At 47.9% G+C, this 23,823-nt stretch overlaps 1 protein-coding gene across 1 annotated transcript; it reads right to left on the minus strand.

Annotated features, from left to right (window-relative positions):
* Positions 1-1,716: 1,716 nt before the first annotated feature.
* On the minus strand, positions 1,717-23,471 carry WNT5A (Wnt family member 5A). Its single transcript, XM_020970603.2, has 5 exons — positions 22,905-23,471; positions 16,355-16,494; positions 14,704-14,954; positions 9,099-9,391; positions 1,717-6,903 (listed from the first exon to the last, which is right to left on the minus strand). Exons 1-5 carry the CDS (start codon positions 22,908-22,910, stop codon positions 6,445-6,447), a joined length of 1,149 nt encoding a protein of 382 aa, XP_020826262.1. The 5' UTR covers positions 22,911-23,471; the 3' UTR covers positions 1,717-6,444.
* Positions 23,472-23,823: the final 352 nt, after the last annotated feature.

The raw sequence follows: 23,823 nt of genomic DNA on the forward strand, positions 1-23,823 counted from the left end.
TCAGACGCTTACTGTAGTTGTGTGAACCTGGGCAAGCTGTTTAACTCTGTTTGCCTCCATTTCCTCTTCTATAAAATGGTCAGGGAAGCAATTGGGAAACCACTCCAGTGCCTTTGCCAAGAAAACCCTAAATGGAGTCATAAAGACTCCAGATACAACTGAACACCCAGTCCATCTCTTCTTTGGCTTTCTCTTCCCTTTCTACCTTCTTTTCTCCCTTCATCCTTTCACTTTATTTTGGCATTCAGTAAGTACTTAATAAATACTTCTTTAGGTGAGTCCTTTCCCTTCTTCCCTCTTCTACAGATGTTTACTGCTGTCTAGGTTGACTTCCCTGTGTACACTCGTACACATACACACACCCTTTGCCCAAGGACAGAGGCAACTTATACCAAGTGATTGGTAAAGTGCTTATGCTTATCATCATTCTTTTTCCGCCTAAAGGAAGGTTGGCTACTACAGTATCTTAGCACTCTGGCAGGCAGGTGATCTCCCTGATGTCGGTGCCTCTTCTCAGATCAGTGCTCTTCCATCCCTTCCCATCCTGGGTGATTTCAGTCAGTGTCTTCTCAGAACCCTCCACAGGGCATTCACCCCATGTGTTTTCTTGATACTTGGGCGCATGGCCACAGAGCCAGTGACTCTGGCTGGTCATTGGTTCACAGGTTGGGAACCAGAAGGGATCGTGGAGGTCGTTTAGTGTATTCTCCTCATTTACAATTCAAGAATCTCAGGCCCAGAGTAAGTAACCTCCCCAGGTTCACACAGCCAGTGAGTAACAGGGAAAACTCAAAGCCAGGTCTTCTCTCCTTACTTTCCCACCAATGAAAGGCACAGGTATTTTAATAAGCCAGGAAAGGATGGCATTGGTTTTCTGAGTTAAATATCAGTTTTCTCCACATCGATTTCTCTGATACTTTCTCTTATGTAGCTGGCCATCTCAAAATAGAGACAAGATTTTTTTTAAGGCTAGGACAGTTATGGGCCACATAGAAATTCCTTGGTTTGGTTAAAGAAGTAAAAAAAAAAAAATGAACTGAAGCCTCAAACTAACCAGTAGTAATTGGTTGGGGGCGGTGAGGGGGCGGGGCAGGGGAGGGGGCAGGCGGGATCCTGTTTGCTAGTGAGCTTCTGCTGCCATTAAGTCCTGACTTGGCGATCCACTGGGACGTTCTAATGCAATCGAAGGACTTGGACTCCGCGAAGCAATCTGTCTACACCCCCCCCCCTTTCACCCTCTGATCCTCCAGGAAGCCCGGACTCACTGACGTCCCTCGTCTCTGAATCTGCTGGAAAGGAGTTCCCCGACTATTAGTAGCCTGTCCACAGCCGCACGAAGGTTGGAGGGAACACTCCAGAGCTGTCCTTTACTAAGCAGTGTAACCTTGTGAAAGACATGGAACCTCCCTACGCTTTCATTTCCCCCTCTGCAAAATGTGAGAGGTGAGACTAGGCTAGCCTGTCTCCAAGGTTCCTTTCAGTTCTAAATTTGGCTTCTGGTAAATAAGTAGAAATAGAAAGATCAACAACAAGAAAAAGATGTACATTGTCATGCAAAATAGGTGTCATGACTTAGTAGGGGTGGTTTCCTTCTACTTAGTAGGTTTCCCTACGAAGGGGTGGTTTCCAGATGACACCAAGGGTTGTCTTTCTCCTTGCCTTTGGTACACCTTACCAGCGGTCAAGGTTAGCTGCTAAGCACACACGCAACTGCACTGTGTTTTATCAAATGATTTTAATAGAAAAGGTACATGATATGAACAAAAATAAATAATCTTTATCTCATATCTATCCCAGCAAATTTTACACTGCATTTGAAACGGCTTAAGAGGATACTTTTCTCTATCTTTTTCATTCCACTTTTGAACCGAAGGCATTTTAATCCACTGTTAGATTCCCATGAATACACCATTAGACAAGGCATACCTGTCCATTGCTCTGGATCCCATCACGACCATTTCCCCCCCCTTTTTTTTTCAGGTGACTAACATGAGAATATTTTCTTAAAGCAAAGTAACATCAAGCTATTTCAGATTATCGGTTGGAACCTGAGTGCGTGCAGGAAAACAGAACTCCTTTCTTAAAAAAAATTGAACTCCCTGTCTTCCCCCAAAAACTTTAAATCCAAAGTACTATATTGCATTTCCTCACCTTGCTTTCAAAAGGACTGCATCTATTCTTCACCGTTCCATGCAGGAGGGGGGAGACTAGAATAAACTTCTTTTTAATAAATATTTTAAATGTATATTTTACAGTGACAATGCAATATTTTAGACATGTGCTTTGGTGCTTATTTGCATTACATATATGCTTCAAGTTATATATATATAATATATATCATATATATGTATATTTTATATTATGTACCACCAGCTCTGGGGGAGGGGGCCTGTTTTCTCCAATGACCATCTTTCGCTCTCAGCCACAAAGCACAGGAAATCATTCCCCTCCAGGACAAGTCTCTTGCCTGGAGTTCACTCTTTCAAGATTCTTCACTGTTGTTGGGTCTTTGGCAATACCAGAAGCTCTAAGAAATGTTTTTGCAAAACTGGCTTGGGAACCAGTATTGGCAGCACCACATAAAACCAAGGGGTTGGCTGGATTCCAAACACATTTTCTGGTGCCAGGCTAGGGGTATCGGCAGCAACAGCTTACAGAACTGAACAGATAAACTCAGCAACTTCAAACAGCCTCCCTTTCTCCTGGAGTCCATAATGACTATTTTGAACCTGGCCTGTTTGGCTGGGGCCATATAGATATATATATAGATATATAGATATAGATATAGATATAGATATAGATATAGATATCTATATCTATATATCTATATTCATTTTCCCATATTGGAAAGGTCTTGAATGTACTCCAGTATGAATATTTATATATGTGTGTATATATATGTACACATATATACATATACATGTGTATGTATGTGTGTATATATGCATATGTGTATATATATATGCAAATGCACACACACACACACACACACACACACACACACACACACATATATATATTATATATATATATATATATATATATATATTTAAAATTGCTGACACTCCTAAATAGAGGCTATGTTTTTGCAACAATGAATACTGGTCAATATACAAATGAAGGAAAACTGAAACAGATGTTAGTAATAGAACCACAAGCGTTTACATTTGCCCAGAAATGCTGCTATTTTAAACACTCTATATGTTGGCCTACTGTTTTTCTGTGGAATAATGCATTCTTGGCATCTCTGAAAGGTTTCAATATGTTACAAGGTTATCCTAAAAAAAAAGCCACTGATTTATCAATCTCTTTCCAGCCTGGTATAGATTTAAGATTTTTTTTTCAAGTACATATGTTTCTGTTAATTGCATGTCCTAAAAACGAACCTTCTTTGCCCTCCTGGGCCTGAATTCAGCTTTCTATCAAGGTTTCTTTCAAGGGGCGCTGCCAGCCAGTCCCACAGTGCACAGTCAAAGTCCAATAAAGAAGTCCCACAGTTTCGATGGAAACCACGGAGATATATCTTCTGGGACGACAAATCTCGTAAAAAAAAAAAAGCATCTTTCTTCTCGCCCTTCTAAAGAGCTCTGCAAATCCCAACACTGCTCTGAGACAATGATAGAATCAGCGTGGTGCTCAGAGAATGTATGACCTCCTCTACCAGCTTTGGACCATCTGCGTGGGGTTTGTGAGGTTCATAGATAGGAAGAGAAGGCTCCCTCTCAGGCAGACTCCATTTACCATTATCTATAAGCATCAAAACAATTTGGATTTGGCCCAAATGCTTCACTTTCCTATTTAAAAAATAATCATCTCAGCAACCTAACCTCTTCTTCATTTCTCTGATAACCTCCCTAGGCATAATCTAAAGGACAATTAAAACCACTTACCAATATACAACCAATGTTTTATTTTATAGTCTATCTTTCATCACCACAGAAGCCTTTCATTGCTTATATCTTAGACCAGTGAAATTTACAAATCACACAAGGCAGAAATATGTACATTAAATGTCCAAAAGAAAGGATAGGGAAGAGGAGATTTACAGAATATCTGAAAGACCAGTAAAATATATTACATTAAATATTGTTTAATAGTTAGGATTGTTCAACTCAGCTCTCTTCAAGAACATGATCACTCAAAAAAGTTTTAATTTAAAAAACTCTGGTTTATCAAAGGAGAAAAAAAAACCTAATTCATGGTTTTTTGTAGAAAACACTCCCAAAAGTGACGTCTTCAACAAATTGGTGTTTTTCTACTTTAAGATATTTTGTTAGCAATCTCCACCAATGAAGGATAAATTTATGTCCTTGTACAATAAATTAAAAGTGAGAAAGTGTGGATTAAGAAGCTGAGAAATGATGGAAAAGCTGGGCATCCTACCAGCACTGGACCTGGGAAGAATTACTCTCTCAGGATTGTCAGAGGAGAGTATCATGGAGACAAAATACTGAAGGCCAGATTCCGGGGGATTTGGATTGAAAGAGCTGTCTTAGACAACAACACCAGATATGCTGTGAGCTGAGTTTGTTATTTTTTGGTTAGTTTTCAAGAACTCTAAAAGGTCTGTATTCCCATTTAAAGAAATACATGGGCAAAAGGGGCCAATCAAGGATACTGGTAAATTCTGCTCTTTCTCCTTTTCAGTGGTCAGTAATGCCCTCTCAGGAAATTGAAAGGAAACAGGACAGAATCAGGGAGGGTGGGAAAAAGATGTCTTCTAACCCTCGAGACCTTATGTAAATCATACCTCGTTCATAGCCCCAAACCCTAGGAAAGAACACCTGTGTGTGACATCATCACATCAAACCCCGACTCAAAAAATCATTACCATAAAAACCCTAACTGCTTTGTACTAAAAAGAGGCCTCCATTGCCCCAAATTGACAAGCAGCCCCATAGTAAGCTGTAAAAGTTCAGATCACTGGCTGTATTAAGATATATTTATATTTATATATGTATATTATATATATATATATATATATATATATTATGTACAAAAAAACTTTGAGATATCAGGCACCATCAGAACACATTTCCCCATCTAGATTCCCCTGTCCAAGTCCTTTCTGAGTTCCTAGAGTGTCTGTCTGCCTATTATTACAAGAGGTAAGAATGTATCGTCAAAACACAGGGTCATAACTTATATTGCTGCAACACCTCCTTGAAGTGAATTAGCCACATAAGAGTCATTAAAATATAAAGCTCTCATCTCCTCTGAATAAGACTCTTTACAGAAAGTCCATGAGGAATTCAGAGTTCTCAGAAGGTGGCTAGCATGATTCATTTCCTCTTGTAAAAATCACAGGGGAGGGATGCGGAGGTGCATTTGGGGAAGGCGGCCAGCCGTCACAGCCCAGGATCAGGGAGGGCTGGGGGTTGGATCAGGGGAAACCGGTTTTCGGAAATACCTTTTTCTGGCTGGGGCCATCCCAGTTGTGCACCGAAGGACAGAGGCCTTCTGGCAGGTTTGGGCCAGGTGGGACATTGTAATGCTCGCTCATTCTCACTCCTGTCACTGGTTAACCAGGTACTTCTATGGGAAATGCTTTGTTTTTCCTTTAAAGTAAAAAAGGGAGGAAGAAGAAGATGCCCTTGAAGAAAAAGATGGTTCTTTGAGGCTGGAGGCCTCTTCCATCTCACAAATGAGATGTATCCACAGGGTTTCAAACTATTGACCTGACCTTGGCATTAAAGGTATTTATTTAAATTCCTTCCCACTCTCACCCTCCTCTAGATTTCACTATTAGAACAAAGTTGTTCAATGACAAAGAACATCAGGCAGGTGGAAAGAATACCCATCAGACACCTTGCCCCCTGAGTGATGCTGGATCTTCTCTGCTGCGTTCCAAGGATCCCATCACCCTTTGGAAGAGAGAAATAGCTTTGGCAATGCCTCCCCCATCCCCTATTCCAGGATGAGCGTTGGTTTCATGAGACCTGTGCGGGGCTGTCTTAGTGATATAACAGGCACAATTCAATTTGGCTGAGGATGCTAAGCCAGACAGAGATGCGGACCACTGTGTCCCATCTGAATCCCACCATGCAGGGATCCTGGGGACAAAGGAAGGAGACGAGATACAGGTTCCTTTTCCTCCTCTCTGTGAGCTATGTCCCATGTCCTTACATTGGGATAGGTTTGATTTCCCCTCATTCTGCACTATCACAAGTCTCATTTCCACCTTTTCCCCATAAAATAAATATTTTCTTGGTGTGCCCCCCCAACTTTTTTGCCAAATAATAATAATAACAATAACAATAATAATAACAATAATAAACCACATAGTTCTTGAATGGGAGCAGAAAATGGTTCTAGTTGCTTCTATTTGCAACCTGGGGTAGAGAGGTGTGAGGAGGGTCAAAGACATCATTGAGCGCTCTATAAATAAAGTGGAGAATAGTCCTGGGGTGGAGAGGGTGCCCCCTGCTGGAGGCAGCAGCCCTGCTATTTGCACACAAACTGGTCCACGATCTCAGTACATTTCTTGCATTTGACATAACAGCACCAGTGAAATTTGCAGTGGCAGCGTTCTGTCTGGACCGTCTTGAACTGGTCGTAGCCGCGGCCGCAGCACATGAGCTCGCAGCCATCCATGCCTTCCGAGGTCTTATTGCAGAGCCGGCCCTGCGTGCCCAGGGACCCCGTGCTCTCATTGCGTACACAGTAGTCCGGGCTCGGGTCGATGTAGACCAGGTCCTGGGTGGTGGGCGTGTTGAAACGGCTGTTGACTTGCACCAGTTTGCCCCGGCTGTTGAGTTTCATGGCCGCGGCGCTGTCGTATTTCTCCTTCAGGGCATCCCCTACTTTCCGGAAATCAGCCAGCTGTAGCCAACAAGTCTTCAGGCTACAAGAGCCCGACACCCCATGGCACTTGCAGGCCACATCTGCCAAGTTATAGACCGTCTGGGAAAGGAGAAAGAAAGACAGAGGGAAAGAAAGATGACCAAAAGGAAGGAAGGAAGGAAGAAGAGATGAGGAAGAGAGACAGAGAACATAAGGAGAGAGAGAGAGAGAGAGAGAAGCCAGCGGATCAGTATGTTGTGGTAAAATGTCATCTAATCCAGACAGCATGGACACTTGCTTAGAGACCAGTTTGGTACACATTTCCTGGGCTCATAAAAAAGTGGGGGTGGTAGAGCCATTTACCTGGGGCAAAAGTAGTTGATAGGGCAGGCATTGGCAGTATAGTTACCAAGGGGGAAGGTGACCTGCAGACTCAGAGGTTAGAAGGTGGCCTCTCTGGGAACTCAACTTCCTAGAGCCAACCGTGCTACACAGTGTCCCAAGGCCATTAAAGGACTCAGAGCTAAAAAGATGGGGATCTTCATGGGGAGGACATGTCCCTCCTTACCCATTAAAACTCAGTGCCTTAAAGACCATCACTACTGTTTCATGCTGATTATGGGTGTAGGTAATGGGGTGGGGCTGGGAGGTGGTCCTAACAAGGACCTTTAAGAATGTCAATCACATAGGAATATCCACCCAATAGCCAAAAAACTTGTACTTCTTGGTTGGATGCCTCGAGGCCTGCCAGCAAAGGCCCCTATCCAGATGCTTTTACTGTTGCCCAGGGTCTGTTCTCATTCCTTCACGAGGTGGCCAGGTAGGGGGGTGGGGGGCCACTTTTCTAGGAACTGGGGCATGGCTGGAGAATCAGTTCCCATCCTAAATGACATTCTTTTCTTCCTAAGTCATTTAAAAGGAGACTTCAAGCAATGTCCAGGACAAAAGGCCCACCCTGAGGTTGGTGATGGAGGCAGCCACCCAAATGAACCCCAAAGGGGCCAAGGTCAGGGTTTTGATGCTGCCTGGCTCCCTAAGGAAATTCACCATTTATCCCAATAACAATGAAAATAGGCCCAATGCTGTGGCCACCCAATGCTTGGGTGTCACCCAGGAGAAGACAGTTAACACAAGGCAACAAGCTCTCCCTTCATTTGACCTCTGTTGCCCTTGCAATGGACCTCAAAATGACTAGTCCCCACAGCAATCCACCTGATCTCTCCCTGTCCCCTGGGGCTGCCTCAGTGTTCCCATATCTAAAAGGAGAGGCTGTCCCTGGAGGAGCTCTTAAGACCCCTCCAGCTCCAACAGGCTGGGCCTCGTGATTATCTTTCTCCCTTCTTCACCTCAAAACGCAGAAGCGTAAAGTCTCCAGGCGAAGGTTTCTGGAATCTACTATGAAAAAATAATGACTCTGGCTTTCTGAGTTGCCAGTGTTAAGAAAAGTTTACACCCTTTCATTCAAACGTTTTAAAGAAACCATAAAAAACCATGTGTTTAACCACAGGAAAAAAAAGGGGGGGTGTTTTTAAATATTGTGGAGAAGCTTTTCATATCCTCACGAGGGGCCTGGGGGAGGGGGAGGGAGGAGAAGCGGGAGCATGGCGGCGGCCGAGGTTTATAGCACCCTGCATGAACATTCTTCTCAGGGACATTTTGAGCTCTTTTCTTCCCTCCCGAGTGTCTCTTGTGATTGGCCAGCCTGTCAGACCTATAAAATTCCAAACTGTTGAAAACCCAGCAGCTTTCTTAGAATTTTTTTTTAAGTCAGAGTCTAAGGTGAGTGATCTAATTTCAGAAAGGGAGGGGCCCCGGCAGGCAAGGAAAGAGCCAGAGGCTGAAACCTGGGGAGAGAGGGGTCCTGCTCAGCTGGGCATCCACTAAAATAACTTCTTCAGGAGGGTCCCAAGCAAGATCTTACCCCTTCCCAGAATGCTAGCCAACCACAAATATGTCGATTCGCCATTGGGGGGCGGGGGCGGGGCGTGTAAAGTCGGGTATTAAGAATTTTATGTCTGAGCTCACCGGCAGATTTCACTGGGAGTTAATTTAAAAAGCTGGGAAAATATGTCCTTGGTAAAGCAACACGCTCAAGCGCCTTCTAGGGGGAAAGAAAGCCAGCGCCAGAGGGCTCGTCTCCGGCTGAGCTGCCATGCTTCTGGCTTCTCTCTGGGGAAGCATACGAGGAGCAGCAAGGTGGAGAGCATGTCTGGGTAGGCAGCCAGGACTCGCTTCGCAAGAGGAGGAGGTATAGGGTTGGCCCAGGTGGGCACCCAGGGAGAGGTGCAGGGCTTAATCCACTGTGGGCTACTCACCCTCCTTCCAGCTTCATTGTTGTGCAGGTTCATTAGGGTCCGGGCACTTTCGTAGGAGCCCTTGGAATGGATTCTCTCCCGCTCCCGAGCATCTACAAACTCCTTGGCAAAGCGGTACCCATAGTCGATGTTATCCCCACAACCTCCCCAAAGCCAGTCCCGGGGCAAGTCTTTGGGCCGGGCAGCCCGGCTGCAGCCACAGGTGGACAGTTCCCCTTCCCTGCAGGCCCGGCTCATGGCGTTCACCACCCCGGCAGCACTGACTGCGTAAGTGAAGGCCGTCTCCCTGCTCCCTGTAAGCAAAGCAGAGACCAGTGAGCACCGGGGAAGCGAGATCATATGTCGTCCCCAGCAGAGGCCGAACAACAAAGAGTGCTGGGTTTAGAGTCAGAGCAACTGGGTTTTAGGTCCTAGTCCTGCTGCCTGTGAACCTGGAACAGGTCCCAACAGCCCTGGGCCTCAGATTCTGCATCCCTCAAGTGGAAGGGCCAGGCTCTTCCATCCCTCATGCCCCAAATTCATGACTGAAATAGCAGACAGAAGGACCCTAAGGACAGCTTTGAAATGCCAGAAAATTCCCCGTTGAGTGGGGAGGTTTTAGCAGAGACACGGGAGACCTTGGTTGTCCTATCACTTCTGCCCTGTCCCAAAACAATGACATTACTGGCTTTTTTTTTTCAATAGAAGACCCACATAACCTCTTTCTGAATGACTGCTAATAGCCCCAGCTAGAGAATTAACATAAAATTCACTGTTTCTCTCTCTTTCCTAATCACAGGACCATAGAGAGAAGCTGAAGGGAGCCTCAAGAGGCCTTCCCATTCACATCCTTCAACTGCAGGTGAGGGCAATGAACCCTTGAGAGGCTAAGTGGATTCCCCGAAGTCACATAGCTGGGAACTCAAGTTCCCAATTTCCAGTTTTTCATGTGTGTGCTTCAGCAGGAGCCTACAGCTTTGAGTCTGCTGTGTTAGCACGGCAGTCTTTGGCCCCAGGACGAAAATTCAGAGAGGAAAAAAACGAGCAAGAGCCCTTTGTCCTCCCCACTCTAAAGCAGGAAATCTTTATGGTCAGCAGCCTTGGATATTAAAATAAAAATCCAGATTAACCCTAAAGTGGGCAAGGAACTGAAAAGATGGGGTAAGAGCCTTCCCAAACTACCTTGGAATTCCACGGCTCTGTGGGGAAATTTACTTGTGTTAGAAGAAACCACTAAAGTATGAAGTCTTATGGCTCAGGGGTTGAAGAAGGGGAGGCAAGGATAAAGTAAACACAGAGGTGGTCAAAATCCTGGGAGGGCCTCAGTCTCTTCATCTGTAACATGCAAGATTAGACTAGATGGGCCTAAAATTGCCACTGGAGAATGAGTGGTAAGGGCAGGATTCTATGGCTCAGGGCCTGTTTCTTCTACAGCCTCTTCTGAGAGCTAGCTCTGGAGTCCCTTTGAGAGCAGCAGAAGCGGCTTTGACCAACCCCTCAGTCCCAAACCCAAACAGCATTCGGCTCCCCTCTTCTTGGACCTCTCCTCAACACAGCCCTAATTCCCTTTTCTAGGAATGGTGAGAGTTCCGATTTGCAGCCAGAGCCTCCCTCACACATTTGGAAAATAAATAACTCAGGGAGTGAGCCCGTGGTTGGCATTTCCTGCCATGGAGAAGCAGAATCCAAATGAGTGACTGGGGGGGGGACGTCATATCTATCTTGGACTTGAACTTGGGGTGGGGGTAGGCAAGAAAAGGAAAGCAGAAATAGGAATAGGCAGACAGGGCATTAGGGTTCTGTTCTTCAGATGGGAAAACACCAGAATTGGAAGCCCTGAACTCAGTGGAGAAGAGATGAAAACAAATCAATATGAAGTGAGAAGGCAGAACCATACTCTTTATAAAGGACACAAAAGGCCTTTATAAAATAAAACCCAGCTGTATGTCTACATGCGTATTCTCATATACATACACTCGTTTTAAAACTCTACATGTATCTATGTGCATTTGCACATGTATACATATCTATGTACAAATGCAATGCCTTGTGTATCTATAAAGCGATTCAGTGTAATAATCAGCTCCGGGGCCAGAGAGGTCTGGGGTCACAGCCTGCCTAGCACCTACTAGTGATTTGATCTTAGAAAAGTCCAAACTTTCTGTGTTCCAGACAAGTGTTTAAGCCCACAAATCACAGAGGAGATGTTGATCTACACAGGCAGTAAGAGTCCTTGGGGACCAGGAGTCCCCTAGGAGGATGAAATCACAAGTCCCTCCTAACCAATAAATCAACACACACACACACACACATACACACACTAGCATGGTGTAGAGTTTTATCAAGACCTGGGTTCAAATCCCACATCTGACATTTATACGACCCTAGGTCAGTCATTTTATCTCTTTCACAATCTCATTTTCCTCATCTGTGAAAGGAAGAATTTGAACTAGATTAGCAGTTCTTAACTTGAAGGCCATGAAGTCTTTAAAATAATGGTATTTCAAAATAATTGGTTTCCTTGGTGATCCTATGTATTTTATCTTATACATTTAATATGATTAGCAGTACAGGTCCATAGGCTTCACCTAAGTCCTGCCCTAGGGGTCAAAGATACCAAAAAGGGTTAAAAAAAAAACAAAAAACGAAAACGAAAAAACACCCTGTTATAGATGACCTCAAAGAAAGTACCTTTTCTCTCTGTCTCTCTCTCCATATATGTGTGTATACTCACATAAGTATGTATGTATGTGTGTGTGTGTTTTCCAAGTTACAATGGGAAACTGGCTCTGTGATTTTGAATGTATAGAAAGAGACTCTCTTCTCAAAATTTACATTTTCCTCAAATACAAGAAATAACTGGGGCAGAGAAACCTAAAAGCAAATTAGTCCCTGAAAGAAATACTATCCTTTGGAAAATGTGCATTTTTAGCTCAACACCAATCAGTTTGCTCTTTTATTCTGCAATACCTCTGATCCAATTTGGTATCCTTCTGTGTGAAATACTTCCTTTTACCATCTCCCCATCCCCCTAAATGATGCTGAGTTTTCAAAACATCTTTGCCCTCTGTGAAAACAAAGAACGCAGGGGCTGAAAAGCTTAGGGGGAGACTATTTAATGAAAAATGAGAAACTCTTTTTTTAGATGGAAAAAAGAGTCTCTAATGAGTCCTTGTTGTACCGAGTGTCTCGAAGGCATTGACACGTAAGAAAAATGAGGTGTCTAAGTTAAAGAGGACAGGGGTCAGGCATATCACCCTAAGCTTCCTTGACACTGGTCCCATTATAGGGTCAGGTTTTCACATGGATTAATTGTTTCTGAACAATTTGCCTGATGTATTAGGCACACACACACACACACACACACACACACACACACACACACACTTGTGTGTTTCGTTCCCTTTCCACCAACAGACTGTCTGCCTTCTTTCTCAGTAAATCCTCCTCAAACAAACATTTATTGTGGATAAATCCAAATTAAGTAACTTTCTCACTCCTGGCGAGATGGGGGGAGAGGGAATTCCCCTAGATCTTATTTACCTGGCAGTCTTTTTGATCAGGGTATACCACACCTCCCTCCCCCACTTCCTCTTGTTAAACCAAAAGAAGCATCTTCCTATATCCCCCTCTGCCTTCCTCATTCTGATAGTGGATGTGTTGGCTGTTTTTTGCTTAGAGAAGCTGATGACTTTCTGAAACTTGCTGAAGGCCATGATCAATAGTTTGGCAGGAGAAGCTCCCGGAAGTTCTCCTCTCATCGGTCCAGGATATCAGCTGACTCAAAGATATCAAGAAGGGAGCCTTCTCCAGAGTCTGGACACACCCCTCCCCATCAACCCACCCACTTCCCATGAACCCAAACAGGAGTCAGGCATCAGGAAATGCTGTCAAGGGACAATTAAATTATGCTCTGGTGAAAAGCCTTCTACTTGTTCTCGAGGAAGGTGGTTCTTGGCTCCTGGACCACACTTGCAATAGGTTTGCCTTCAGACCTCAAATTCTCTTAGTAAATGATAGCTTTTTCTGAAGCTTGTGGTATAGAGTGTTCCATGGATGGAAGACGCTCATGAATTGAGCTTGAAACAAAGGCGCTATTCGAGTGACTACCCTGAGGAACTACCCCCATTACCACCCATTCCCCTCCACCACCCAGTACTCTCATTACCATAGCATATATGCTAACATATATTGCTGAAGAATACAACAAGAGTGTATGTTCTCGTATTTGAGAACAGGACACTTCTGTGCTGTGTTGAAGAACCGAAGACATTCAAACACCCACAAGTCACAAAGCACTATGCAGCTGACACCTGGTTTGTCCCACACCACTTCATGTGGCCCATACACCCTTCACCATATGAGCAAAGACACCCTCTGAGATATCCCACATACCACAGCCCACCAACTCAGTATTCCTAGACTGAGACCCTTACAAATAAATTTGTTACATTTCAATCATTAACAGAACGGATAAAGTCCTACAAAACTTTGCGGGCTGAAAATGCACACTATTTTTTTTCCATTCCATTAGTAGAATGGCTTCCAGTCATGTATTCTTTTAGTTTATGAAGCAGGCACACATGATGTCCAGTGACAGCCCATCTTTTTGTTCTCAGTGAATGAACTTTTCAGGTTTCTTAACGTATTCTTGCCATCCCTGATTGATCTGAAGCTCCATTTTCTATGGGAGTCAGAAGGAGAGACTAATTGCCTTGATAAATTTCATCTTCTTGTAAATTGCACTCATAGTCATTTCAATGGTTTGTAGGAATAAAAATAAAGAGACTCCAAGAATATTCGTACTCGGGAATAAGCATAGAACCATATTTGCTAGAGTGTACCATTTTCTCTTAAACCAAACTAAAGAGTAATCGATTTTTTAGACCTTTATCTTTGATCCTATTTAATATCATTCCTGCTAGTTTGAAAGACAAAGTCTCAAATAACAGGTTGTTTAAAATCACAGACTGGAACTTTGAGCAGCATCAATCTTTATTTCTAACTGGAAATTCTCAGTTGAGATGCCTCCCATGCCCTTTTCCAACAAGTACCAAAGAAGACACTTAAATTATTTCTCTTTTTACTAAAACTCCCCTCACCAATGACCACACAAATTTTTTTTTCATGTTCCGTCTACAGGAAAAATCTCTATATACCAGGTATTTCTTTTCTTTTGCTCTAAAGCTAAGCACTCTTACAATCAAAAGCTTTCAGCTTGCTGCTAGGGTGATATTAATTGTTTCAGAAGCTAGGCAACTTCTGAAAACCACACAAGTTTTTGAATCCCAACCCCCCAAATGCCAGCACCCTTGCCGTCCACTTTTGGAAAACCAAAAAGAAGCCGGATTGCTCCGGTCAGAAGAGTGCTGAGATCCAGGGCATCGCTATGTTGAGAACATCAAGCAGGAATAAAAACTGTTGGCAAACTCATTCAGCCTAAATTACTGTTATTAATAACATAACCCTGGCACTACCAGCGATAACAACAGAAATAAAAGATCTAAAACCATATTGTGCAAAAAACCAGAAGAGAACAGTAAGCAGGCTTTGGAGTAAATTGGAATAAATGTGTATTTCCAACAAATGGCTTGGGAGTGGGGGAGAATAAAAATTTGTTTCCTACCTATCTGCATGACCCTTCCGAAAACAGAGGTGTTGTCCACAGTGCTACAATTCCATCGTCTGTGTCGGAATTGGTACTGGCACTCCTTAATGCCCGTTTTTGCTCCTTCTCCAATGTATTGCATGTGGTCTTGATATAGATGACAGAGTTTCTTCTGGCCTTGAGAGAGCCCTGCCAGTTGGCTACACAGGGGCTGAGCTCCTATGATATAGACTTCTGACATCTGAACAGGGTTATTCATGCCTAATGACCTAAAGGGGGGGGGTAGAGAGAGAGAGAGACAAGCATTGGAGATTTAAGATCAGTTTAGCTCTCCAGGTAGCGCCTAAAGCATGTCAGCCCTCCATGGATCTATGGACACACATAGCCTTTCTCTGGTGGTCCTTTTGACAAAGTGAAAAGAGAGTTTTGGAAAAGTTCTGTGTTTCAGCTCAATGGTGCGGCCCATGCTGTCTGAGCCCAGCAGGCACACTTGGCCTTGGTTCCTTCGACCCCCGCCTTGTCCTCTCCTTCAATATCCTTGGACCCAGGTGGTTTAGAGATTTATTTAGGCACATGCCAGAGAAAGTGTGGAGGCTTCAGGGAAGAATTCAAACTGCAAGATGGGATTCCCTCCACGCTGGGTGTCTTCACCCTATTTGGAGGTAACTGTACTGAAAGTTGAGAATAGCCCAGAATAACCAAGGTTAGAAATAAAGATAGTATTACCTACACACACAGACACACACAGAGACACACACACACAGAATATCCAATATACCTCATCTAGGCATACATATATGTGTACATGTATGTGTTTATATGTGTGTGTATACAAAGTCTACTACAGAAACCAAGCACTATTTGGGGGAATTTTTTTAAAGAGCTTCTTATATGACCCCAAAGGACTAAAACAGGGTATTCAGTCAGGCAGCAGTCAACTTAGACAGTAAGAAAAATGTGGTTCATTTAAGGGAGGGGGGAAGAATCCAGAGAGCTGTCATAAATCATTCCTGAATATACTGCAGTCTGGAAGACCAATGACTGCAAAAAATCTTTTTTTTGGGGGGGGCTAGCAGGGGTGATGTGACTATTTCAAGTTTTTTTTTTTCCCCTCAGCCCAACTTGGAGGGTTTAGCTGTCTTCCCAGAACTTTGCCTATTTTTGGACCCTGTAGGTTAATAACCTAGAGTGACACAAAATAAAAGTCGAAACTCACTTTTATTGCTGAGAGGTGACAAAAAAAATTTATAGATAGGTTTACAATGATTAGAGAAGTGGATTTCTGTTCCTCTTTATGGCACAGAGTACTAAGACTACATGGGTATAACACACACACTCCCACATCCTAACAAGGGCCCTATAGAAATCTCCGAGGTTACATGTGCATATTCCCCATGGAGCTTAAGATAATCTACACAATGCTGGGGAAATAAGAGAGAGAGAGAGAGAGAGAGAGAGAGAGAGAGAGAGAGAGAGAGAGAGAGAGAGAGAGAGAGAGAAAAGGAGGAGAGGAGAGTACCTATTAATATATGCATGTTCCATATGATAAATGTACATATAGATATGCTCACAAGGAAACTCCACGGACATTTTTGGCCTTAAGTATATTGGCTGTCATGAACTTCAGAAAAAGAGACGGCAAATACACACACATTTCAGATGTGCTTACCACCAAGAGCTGGCCTCTATCACAACTTGGGTAACAGAGACGAAAATGGCCAAGGCCACTAGAGACAACTTCGAAGGCATCGCAGTGGCACTGCCCGCTGATCCCAAAGTACCTCCTTGGACCAATATTCCGATCGACTTCTGGAGAGGGAAAGAGGGAGCAGATGTTTATTGTTTCTCAGTTCATTTTCAAGCCTGCAAGTTTAAACAAGGGAAGCATCCTGGGTCTTGGAAGTTGCCTGCTGCCCGGCTGCCTGGCTGTCCCTTCTCTTATCCGGGAGTTTTTGATGGCAAGATATAGGCAGCTGCTTTTCCAAATTAATCCACCCACGCAGCCTCGGGAGGAGGAAACCTTATTCCAGGGCGATGCTGCTTGCGGAGGAGCAGCCCAGCGATTACAAACATGTCTCAGGGCTGTTGCGTCCCAGCCCGGTGCCAAGCCAGCCGACAGCAGCCTCCACTCTTTTCCCGTATTCTTCCTTGCCTCCCGCCACTTTCAGTTACTCTGCTCCCCCAGAAGGGCAGGCAAAGATCCGATGAGGGGTGCCACCACCCTCACTCATCCCAGACCTGCAGCACCCAGCAAGTGGAGTCCGACTGGATCCCAGGGAGAGAGATGGCCAGATGCTCGGGGAGCCGACTGGGAGCAGAGAAGCTCACTGTGCGCCGACTGGGGGGAGGGCAGCCAGGGAGGGCGGGGAGGTGGTGAGGACCTGGGGGTGGGGGACAGAACTGGAGGGAAGGGCAAAGGGGTACGGGGCGGGGGCGGGGTGGGGGGAGGCGGCCAGTGAGAGAGAGATACCCAGCTGGTAAATTTAACTCCGAATTGACAACGTATGCTCCATAATCAGTTTATGGGCTGGTTTGTTGGAGAGCCACTTCCAGATGGCCACGGGCAGGGCAGGTTTCGTTTAGGACTTTCTCAAGAGCGGATGAAGGGGAGGAGGGAAAGGACGAGGGCAACCTTCCCAAAGGAGAAGAGGACAAGCCACTCCACCCCCTTCGGCCCTGGACAGCAGTGGGGAAGGGGGACTGTTTGGGGACTGGCTGGGGTAGCATGGCGTTAGGGCCAGGGGACTGTACATTGGAAAGGGCAGCAAGAAAACGAGGGCAGGGGCTGAGGACTAGGGTCAGGCAGACACAGGGACAGTCATTTACCCACAGTTACACTCGCAAGTCCACGCCCCAAGGCCGACTTTCCCTTCTCCCTGCTCCATCGGCCCCTTCCCTAAAGCTGAAGCAGCTGAGGGGATGGGGCAAATTTGGGCGTCCTCATCCGGGTTGTCTCTCCCTCCTGTTCAGAGCCTCGTAGGGCATCGCAGCTTCCTTTCCTGGGTTTGTCAGAGCCTAGGTGGCCCAAGCTCCAATCTCTCCAAAAGGAGGCAAGGGACATTGGTCAGGGCGCTGTTGGTGAATCCCTGGAGGCAAGCAGCCTCTTCTGGGAGGGTGGGCAGCACAGCTGAGTACCCTCTGTGCTGCTGATTCGGGGGGCAGAGGGTTGGTAGGGGGAGGGGATGACTCAGAGAGGGAGCAGAGGTTCCCTCCGCCAGGGAGGAAAAAGAGGGGAGATTCTGATAAAGATGCAGAGATGCCCTCCAAATAGCTCGGGCCTCCGGAACCTCCTCTGGTCTTCTAACCTCCCAGGTCTCCGGGCAGCCGCAAGGGCTGAGCCTGCAGGGCGGGGACCCGGAGCCTGGAGGCCAGCTCGGGGGTGAGAGAGAGCTAGCCAGGGTAGCATGGAGGTTGGAATTAGGGATGGTAGGGGGAGGACAGAGGAGACCCACGAAGGCTGCCCGGCCGCCAGGCTCCCTACCCACCCTCCCCTGCCACCACCACTCCCAACACTCCAACACTGCTCCCCTGGGACAGATAGCAGGCAGGGCCTGCTTCCCTCCCTCTGTCCCGCCTGTAGCGGCCAGCCTGGCCTCCCATTCCCCCCCCCCCCCGCTAGATGGGCGAAGCCTCCCCTCCCCGGCACATTTCCCAAAGCTCAGCAGCTCCTTCTCCCCTTCTCCCCCGCCCCAAAGTGTCAAGTTTCGGGACTTACTGGGGGAAGAGGAGTGAGTGGGGGGTTTGTCTGCGTCTGCCCGCAGCCAAAGTTCCCATTTAAATTTTCCAGAAGGGGCGACCCCAGCGGGAGGGAGGGAGAGGGAGGGAAAGGGGGAGAGAGAAGGCGGGGGGGGGGGCAAGCAGTCTGTGGTGTGCACATGCACACACATCTAACATACGTGTTTACGTGTAGGCATAAAATGTACGGATGGAGTTGAAGGGTTTCCAGGCTAATGCGGAGAGGGGCTGGGAGAGCAGAGCAGGAGAAATTGATAACAGATCCCAAGGATTAAAGAGGATGGATCCCTTTGTTACCGGCAAAGCCACACAGATGAAGAGAGCCCCTAGCCTACCACAGTGAAGTGGGCAAGTTCACGGTTCTTCCAATCGATGTAACAAAGCCAGGGCACCCCACGACTTTCTCTAAAGTCCAAATTAATGGTGCGGAAGGGGTGGATGGGTGTAGGGGACGAGGAGAGGGAAAGGGGAAAGTTTCTGTGTCACAATCGAGGAAGGCGGTGGAAAGTGAGATAGCGAAGAGGCCAAGCAACCGCTGGCTCTATTGCTTTTTTCTGAAAGAGCCCCACCCCCAACCCTCACCCTCACGCAGCAGATTATTCTCCAGGTATCATTATTATTATTGTTATTATTATTATTATTATTATTATTATTATTATTATTTTGGAAGGCCCCTACAAGCCAAGAAGGAGGAGAAAGCAATGTGTATCATACAGTTGCCCAAAGGACCTAGAGTAGGCCTCCTGCAAGAAAGAGCTCAACACGTTTCTTACTCTGTCCTGCCTTGGAGAAAGTCAAGTTCGGGAGCTGGCCCAGGATCTTTGAAGGGAGGGGGGTGGGAGGAATGTAAAGAGAGTCCCCTAGTTAGAAAGAAAGCTTTGCATGAAAACTCTGAATGGGAAAGTGAGGTGTGGTGTGGTGTGGTGTGTGTGTGTGTGTGTATATTCCTCTTGTTGGGGGGATATGTGGTTCTTCTGCAGCCTAGGGACCCTCTCCCTTTCTCAGGTTCCCAGAGATGGGACGAGAAGGTGCAGTTTGCCGGGTACAGACAGGATCTATCCTGCCGCAGGACGCTCAACGCTGGGGACACCCTATTCTGTTAAAAAAAAAAAAAGGTGCTCTTAATTCTCCCGGATGGGAAGGAAAGGGGGAGGAGGGAGGAAAACCTGTCACTACAACTCACAGGAAATTCACGATAACCTGAAACCTGCCAGAGCTCCGATACACACACAGCTTGTGGCAGGAAAAACGGAAATTAACGGCACCCAAGCACAGAATGGGAGGGGAAGGACTTCTGTTAAGGCACCCCCAACTTTAGCTCTCCCATTTCCCTCAGACTTTCTCGTCAGTTCCCCATCCTATCTGGAGGCTCCTCCAGCTACGCAGGCAGCTCCGAGGCTCTTTATGCCGCCTTCCCGGTTCCTCCTCCCAGCTCTCCAGCGGCTCTGAGGCCCCAGATCTCTGGGAAATCGCTGGAGCTTAGGGAAGGCTGGTGGGGTGGAGGGGGGGAAAGCCAAGTTTACATACATATGTAGCCAAAGGAAGGTCACCGGCTGGCCCAAGCACATAATGGAGAAAACAATGATGGGAAACTCCCAAGGTTCAGGGATTACAAATGTAACTCTGTGTGTGTGTGTGTGTGTGTGTGTGTGTGTGTGTGTGTAGGTGCCCCCACCCATCCCATGAGCTCTATTTTAGATCTTGCTTTAAGATGCGGAGGTAGGGCAAGATTCAGAAATGCTTTGCATAGGAAAAAACCAACCAAACAAAAAAGTTTCAATCTCCTTGACAATAGGAGATCCCAACGTCAGAGAAAGTGAGAGCTACTCAGCTTGGTCTTGGAGCAATAGTAGGCCGCCGGCAGTAGACAAAAGGGGCATCATTAACCTGGAGTTCCCTGACCCACCCAACCTTCCCTTCTTCCAGGCGCCTGCCTCTTTGGAGCCCCCGGGACTGCGTGGCAAGGAGCCCGGGGCGCATTGCTAGCACGCCGCGGTGCTCTCTCCCTGCTTCCCCAAGGGAGCTCACACTAAGGAAGTGCAAACAAGCGTTCCCTCACCTTCTATCAGTATCCGAGGAGCTCGGCTAGAACCAGCTAACTCCAGCTAGGGATGGAGAAATGCGGGGGAAGAAGGAGGCCAACTTTGACACTCTTCATCCATTAGCCTTCTCTCTCCAGAAACATATTTCAGCAGGAGCCTCATTATTCTACCTAAGTCGCTTCTTCCTTACACCCTATCCAGCTTCCTACCTCCAGTTCGCATCTCTGCAAACCAGCCCTGGGCCTTGGAAGAAGGGGCTTGGGGGGTGGGGGCGGAGGGAGAGTGGATCCCAGGGGGCCGCAGGGCGCGCAGGAGACTCCAGAATCTGGGACCTGTGCGTGAGTAGGTGCTTTTTAGACTGAGCGTCCCAGCTGCCGGCAACCGACCTGCTCAAGACCCTTTCTTTGGGATGCTGCGGAGGCCGCCAGGCAATCGCGTCCGCTTTGGCCATGGAGGAGAGTCATCTTTTACCCCAATCGGAGAGCCACCCGGAGGAGCTTCAGAAGACCTACAGCGCCCAGAAGTGGCCTTTGGAGAGGCGGGAGAGTAAGGAAAGAGGCTGCATCGGATATCTGGGAGGAGTCCTATCTCCGCGTGGCCAACAGGGGGCACTGGGGACCGCCCCACGAAGCGAGAACGAACCAGGCAGAGAACTAGCGAGGGAGGGTGGGAGAGAGCTCACAGACCCACTCGACCCGGCTTAGGCCATTAAATACCCGGGGTGGGTGAAACAGGCTGGGAGGCTGTGGGCAGAGGGGACTGGGAACGTCCTTTTCTTATTCAAACCCCCGGCAAATGCAACCGGAGCGGGCTGCGGCCAGACCTCCACTCCTGGCCAGCATCCCTTCTCCTCCCCCGTTTGACGCTCCTGTCTCCCCACTTTCAAGCTGTGCACTTGAAGGGGGGGGGGGTTGAACTTCACCGATCACTGTGGCAGCCCGGGGGCCGTCCCCTTTAACCTTCTTGGGTAGAGGTTGTCTAGCAACCTGGCTGCAACATCTGGATGCCTTTGGGGGGGCGGGGCGAGGAAACCCTGTGGCATCGCTCCCGCAGGCTCCTAAAGGACTTCCAAGCCCGGGGGTGCCCACTTAAGAAGAGAAGGAAGCTGCCGGAGAAACTGTCACTCATTCACCCAACCCAGGGCTAAGCTGAATTCAAGCTGGTGTTTGATGGAGGATTGGCGGGGAGGAGAGAGGAGGAGGAGGGAGAGAGAGAGAGAGAGAGAGAGAGAGAGAGAGAGAGAGAGAGAGAGAGAGAGAGAGAGAGAGAGAGAGAGAGAGAGAGAGCATGCGTTCGTGCTCGGGGGAGGGGGGACGAATGCGGGTTTTGGTTTTCCAGTGGAGGAGCACTTTTCTCAGGACTTGACCCCCGGGGCAGGTCTCGTTCCTCACTTGGAAATAGGGCGAGAGGGCGCGGGCCAGGAAATAGGGCACTAGAGGGCTTTCGCCAAGGGAGAGCACCTAGGGCAGCACCAGGAGAACTGAACGGACTACGGAGGGGAAGGGGAGTGGGGGATGGGCGATGATGGGGGTGGGGGGACTGTGAAAGTGACCTTTCGGTGACCCTCTGAGTGCGGGGCTCTGCTGAGGCCGGGCACAGCTGACAATTCAAACAAACCCCAGCGATCAAACTTCTTCCCCGCTCCCCCCTACCCCATTCCGCGCGGAGTCTGAAAAACTTCAAAAGGAGTAAGTCAAACGGAGGGGGGAGGCTGTAGGGCGGGGGTAGAGTGTGGAGGCTCCCCCATCCCTGAACCAGGAGACTGGCCCCCTCACAGATGCAAAATGCGGGAGGCTGGCGCTCACAAAGCGCTCCCACTAATCCTCGGGACGCAGGCAGGCCGGCCCCCTCGGGCCCCAGGGTGTCCGCAGAGGCTCGGGCCAGGCGCTCTTAAAGGGCCAGTGCTTCCCCAGGCGGGCCTCCTGGGCAATAGACTGGGAGGGGAGAGCTACAGGGGGGACGGGGAGGTGAGGCGGGAGGGAAACGAGGGAGGGCCTGGGGCTGTTCTCGCCTACTCCCTCCTCCCGGCCCTCGGGGTCCAAAGGAATGGAGGCTGGCCTCGGGCGCCTTGGCCCCTTCCACTTTGGGGCTGCCCGAACATTGCGGAATTATCATGTATGTGACTGATACACTTTACAGCCAAGACCCGAACTTGCTGGTGGAAAAAAAAAAGAAAAAGAAAAAAAAAGAAAGAGAGAAAGAAAAGAGGAAATAACATTGGCCTTCCTACTCTTCACCCTCTTACTCTTGCTCCCCCCATTCCCAAGAGTACTTCGACTTCAGAGTAGAGAGTTGTAAGAAAATTTGGAGAGAAATAGAAAAGAATGAGAGAGAGAGAGAGAGAGAGAGAGAGAGAGAGAGAGAGAGAGAGAGAGAGAGAGAGAGACAGAGACACAGAGACAGAGACAGAGAAAGAGAGAGAGAGAGCAGCCTCGAACCTACCTCCATGGCTCACGGGGAGAGGGGCTGGAGGTGGATGAAAGTCCCCAGCTCAGGGAAAGCAGCCCAGGAATCCCAGAGGAGCAGCGTTGGGCCAGGCAAGACCGCACAGTCCCGGGTGGGTGTCTTCGAGAACAGGGACTGCCGATTGCGGGAGCAGCAGCGGCTGTAGCGGCAGCAGCAGAGGCGGCAGCAACAGCAGCCCCAGCGGGAGCCCGCTCCGGAGCCCAGAGTGGTAGTACAGGGGCCTCGGGTGTCCAGCACCGCGGCCGGGGCCGCGGGGGAAGGGCTGGCCACGGCCCAGGCCCTGGAGGCCGGGATGGGGAGAAAGTCCGGGGACGAGGCTGGCAGCGGGCAGAGGGACCGGCGGAGAGGGACCTGAGTCCTGCGCTAGCGCCCTGGCGACCGTAGAGCCGAGCTGCGCTCTTCTGATGGCTGGGTTCCCAACGTCCATCAGAGATGGCAGTAATTAGGGCTTTCCAACCCCAAATGTGGGCGTGATTGTGAGAAACACTTTACAACAAATAAAAAAAAAGTCTTTCACAAGGGGGTGAGATCCCCCCTCGTCCCCGCCCGCCCGCCCCCACGACACACACTTGCCCCGAGGGCAGCGATCCTCCACCCAGGTGCCCCTTTCTTTCCACTACGACTGTGCAAGCTTCAGGCTCTTCTCGCCTCCCCTTGGACTCCTCTCTGGATCTGGGGCCGAACCATTAGCTCCGGAGCTCTAGTCCCTCCGCCTGTGAGTGTGTGTGTGTGTGTGTGTGTGTGTGTGTGTGTACGCGCGCGCGCGCGGTTGTATGTACGTGTGCACGTTTGTGTATACACACACACTTGTAGATTTTAAGCGACAAAACAATCCGGCACGCCGGGATTTTCTTCTGGAGAGGCAGCAGGAAACTCAGTGGTCCGAGGATGACTG

Source organism: Phascolarctos cinereus, unplaced genomic scaffold (genome assembly GCF_003287225.1).
Source record: "Phascolarctos cinereus isolate Bilbo 61053 unplaced genomic scaffold, phaCin_HiC Scaffold_4;HRSCAF=312, whole genome shotgun sequence".
In the NCBI taxonomy this organism is placed as follows: Eukaryota; Metazoa; Chordata; class Mammalia; order Diprotodontia; family Phascolarctidae; genus Phascolarctos; species Phascolarctos cinereus.

Bases quoted from the DNA above. Each gene is read 5' to 3' on its own strand.
- WNT5A (XM_020970603.2), bottom strand. The intron at 9,392-14,703 runs GTAGGAAACAAA...CTTTGCTTACAG, and splicing joins CGGAAGGGTCATGCAGATAG to GGAGCAGGGAGACGGCCTTC. The intron at 6,904-9,098 runs GTGAGTAGCCCA...CTCCTTTCCCAG, and splicing joins ACAATGAAGCTGGAAGGAGG to ACGGTCTATAACTTGGCAGA.